At 43.1% G+C, this 3,133-nt stretch overlaps 1 protein-coding gene across 1 annotated transcript in view; it reads left to right on the forward strand.

The window, feature by feature from the left end:
• NAMPT (nicotinamide phosphoribosyltransferase) overlaps positions 1-3,133 on the forward strand; it is a 56,228-nt gene that overhangs the window by 16,739 nt on the left and 36,356 nt on the right. Inside the window, exon 3 of the mRNA XM_019509420.1 lies at positions 2,208-2,311. Coding sequence (XP_019364965.1) covers positions 2,208-2,311 — 104 coding nt within the window. The remainder of the gene's footprint in view (positions 1-2,207; positions 2,312-3,133) is intronic.

Below are 3,133 nucleotides of genomic sequence, written 5' to 3' on the forward strand. Positions count from 1 at the left end.
GGTGCAGCTCATGGGCAGGAGGTGGCTCCTGCCACTACTTGCACCCCGGGAGGGTGGGGGGGTGCCCCCCGGATCTGCGCAGGGCAGGCAGACTAGAGCTGGCACTGTGCGGGGCTCTTCTTGGTGGGGGCTGGGCTTGGACCGCATGCCAGTGGCACTGGGAGGGGCTGCAGTCACCCCACATTTTGCCATGGCTCCGCCCCCAGCCCTGTGCCACAAGGCTCCAGGCCCTGCCTCTCCACCCATGCACTGGGAAGGGTCAGGGCTGTGCCAGGCAGCTAGCAGCAGCAATGGCACTGGGAGCGGAGCTGCGGCAAAATTTGGGGTGGATGCAACCCCTCCCAGCACCACTGGTGCCCGTTCCAAGCCCAGCCCCCGCTGACAAGAGCCCCGCACAGCACTGGCTCCAGCTTGCCTGCTCTGCTTAGATCTGGGGGGCACACCCCACCTCCCCACCCTCCTGAGGTGCAAGCAGCAGCGAGAGCCACCCCCCAGAAGCCACACCTCCATCCCCTGCCTCCCCAGGCAGTGCCTGCCCCACCCCCTCCATCCTTCCCTCACCGCCTTCCAACTTAACAGCTGGAGGCAGCTCTCCATGCTGCCCACTCTGCTGCGTGCTGCGCTGCAGCTACGTGCAGCACGGGCATTTATCAGCAAAATGATTGGCCCCGTTGGGCTGATATCCAATACAGCGATTTTAAATATTGGACTAAAGTATTGTTGCACGTCTAGTATTTACACAGGTCTTCAGGACCATTTTTTAATGGTCTTGTATTATAAATTCAGTGTCCTCTGCTTTGTTTTATGCATCGATGGGATATTAAAAAAATAAGTTAAAAATGCTGTTTTCTTTTATGAAGGGTCATCTTAAATGTAACACAACTTTGAAACAAAAGATGCATTACTTGAAATAAATCAAACTGTAGGAGTTCAATTCTCTTTGAAATTCAGTTAGATTGGGAAAAACACTAAATTTAATATGCAAAACTTGAAAACGCACACACGCCCTTAGTTTACATGCTTAAGGTTTGTAACTTGCCTTTTAAATTGGTCTTTTATGGATCTTTTACTAGCACTGAAGAATTCAAAATGTTGAATATAGCACTTGTGTTCACAGGTTTAGGTTTTTTTTCTTAATTTAGTTAGTTAAAGGCTTTCATCTTTATGCAGTGCTGCTGTGTTAGGCTCATGTTGGGAGGTGCAACTGTTTGTTTTTCACACTTCAAGTCAATACCACCTGGTTCTTCCTTGCAGTGTGGGTCCTGTCACGCACACAACTGTTTCTGCAGTTTGGTCATGTGGCCTGTTCACCTTTTGGTTCACTTCAGAATCTGCAGAATTGTCGATTCCAATTCTTGTCAAATCTTGGAGCTCACATAAAGCATGTGGCAATCCCATTTCATTTTGCCAAAAGCAATGTGTAGGGCCTGAACTGCTGTGTACTGTGCAGGCTCTCAGTAGGAAAACTGTCCTAACCTAAGGGTCCTTTAACTCAATCCATTATCCTTAATTTATTGTCTCTCATTTTGGAGATGGTTGTCAAAGGCTAGTTGATATTAGTAGCACATAAGCTTCGTTAGCACTAGAGAATTACAGCAGAATATTGAACTTAAGTGGATTCAGTGTTTTATGAAAAGTACTAAGTCAGCACTACATCAGTCTCTTGATCAACTCCAAGAAGGGTGCAACTGAGGCCAGCAGCATTGGAGGCTTTCTTAGAGTGCCCAGCTAAGGTGCCAGAGCCCTCTGGAGGAACATAGCTTAATATCCTGTCTGGCCTTGATGCATGTGCCAACTGTGTGCTTGTAATGCTCCTCTAGGAATTACTGAGACAATCAACTCTTTCCCTCTCCCCACAACGCCCTAAAAAATTCTAATTAGCTATCTGAGTTACTGACGTCAGATTATTACCAACCTGCATTGCATTTGAACCACTGACCTAATGTAAAAAATGCCCTTAAATTTCTTGAGCCATCTTTTCCTTGCTTTCATTACAATTTAGAAACAAACAAAAAAATGCTTTTAGACATCATTAGTGCATTTGATGACTGGTTTGCTGTCCATAACACTTCCATGTCTGGGAGGGGACATGTATAATGCTTATCATTTTTATTTTATTTGGAATAATTTAACTAAGAGTTTTTAATGTTATAAATAATTACTATTTCTGAAGTTATTTTTATTTAATTATTTTTTTCAAATTTCAGGTAAAGTGGTGACCAAAGAGAAAATTCAGGAAGCCAAAGAGGTGTATAGGGAGCATTTTCAAGATGATGTCTTTAATGAAAAAGGATGGAACTATATTCTTGAGGTACAGTTCAGTGTACATGTATATTTCAGTTCAGGATAACATTATGAAGGTTTTGTGAATTGGTGCTTTAGTTATTTTTTGCCATATTTCAGATGCCTGTTGTAGTTTGACCTCTAAACAGAAGCTATTTTAGCCATGACTGTGAGAGAGAAATCTAGCTTTGAGTTCAGCCTGCAAGGACTAGCAGGTGTCACAGAGTACTCCAATAACTGTAGGTCTGTAAAGGAAAGTAGTGTTTTATCCTTTCAAAACCCAAATATGGCTTTCCAGGTAATAGGGATTTATTGCTGCCGTCACTGAGCTAAAATGAGTAGGACTTGTTGGCAAAATTCCTTATGTAATACAGTACTCAGTGGCTGGTTGTGCTATTTTTATTGCTTTCTGTAAATAATCCTAGCTTTTTTTTTCTATTAGTGCAGGAAGTTTTGCAACTTCTTACACAAGTGTATGGAAAATAAATCCTAACTGGTATATGAAAATCAGTAGTTTGTAAATTTTGCAGTCATCCTTAATCAGTTTTGTTATGAAACACTGAGAAGGATTAAGCTTTTGTGAAGACAAAAATCTGAATTTAGCTCTGTTCCTTTCTTTTCTCGGTATAAGCACTATTTTTCTGATAGCGGGGAACACCTTTTTCCTCTAAGAGTTAGGCACATGTAAGCAAGTAGTTTTAATAACTTCTGTTCAGGTCCCTGAGGTTGCATGGTGCCAGTATTCAGTCTAATTGGAGTCCACTGCAGGCCCAATCTGGACTTTGCCTGCCCCTGCTTTAAGGGCTTGTCCCACAGGGACACTCAAGAGTATTCATTCAATTAGCTAAAA

Source organism: Gavialis gangeticus, unplaced genomic scaffold (assembly GCF_001723915.1).
Source record: "Gavialis gangeticus isolate Ggan-Ray unplaced genomic scaffold, GavGan_comp1, whole genome shotgun sequence".
Classification (NCBI taxonomy): domain Eukaryota; kingdom Metazoa; phylum Chordata; order Crocodylia; family Gavialidae; genus Gavialis; species Gavialis gangeticus.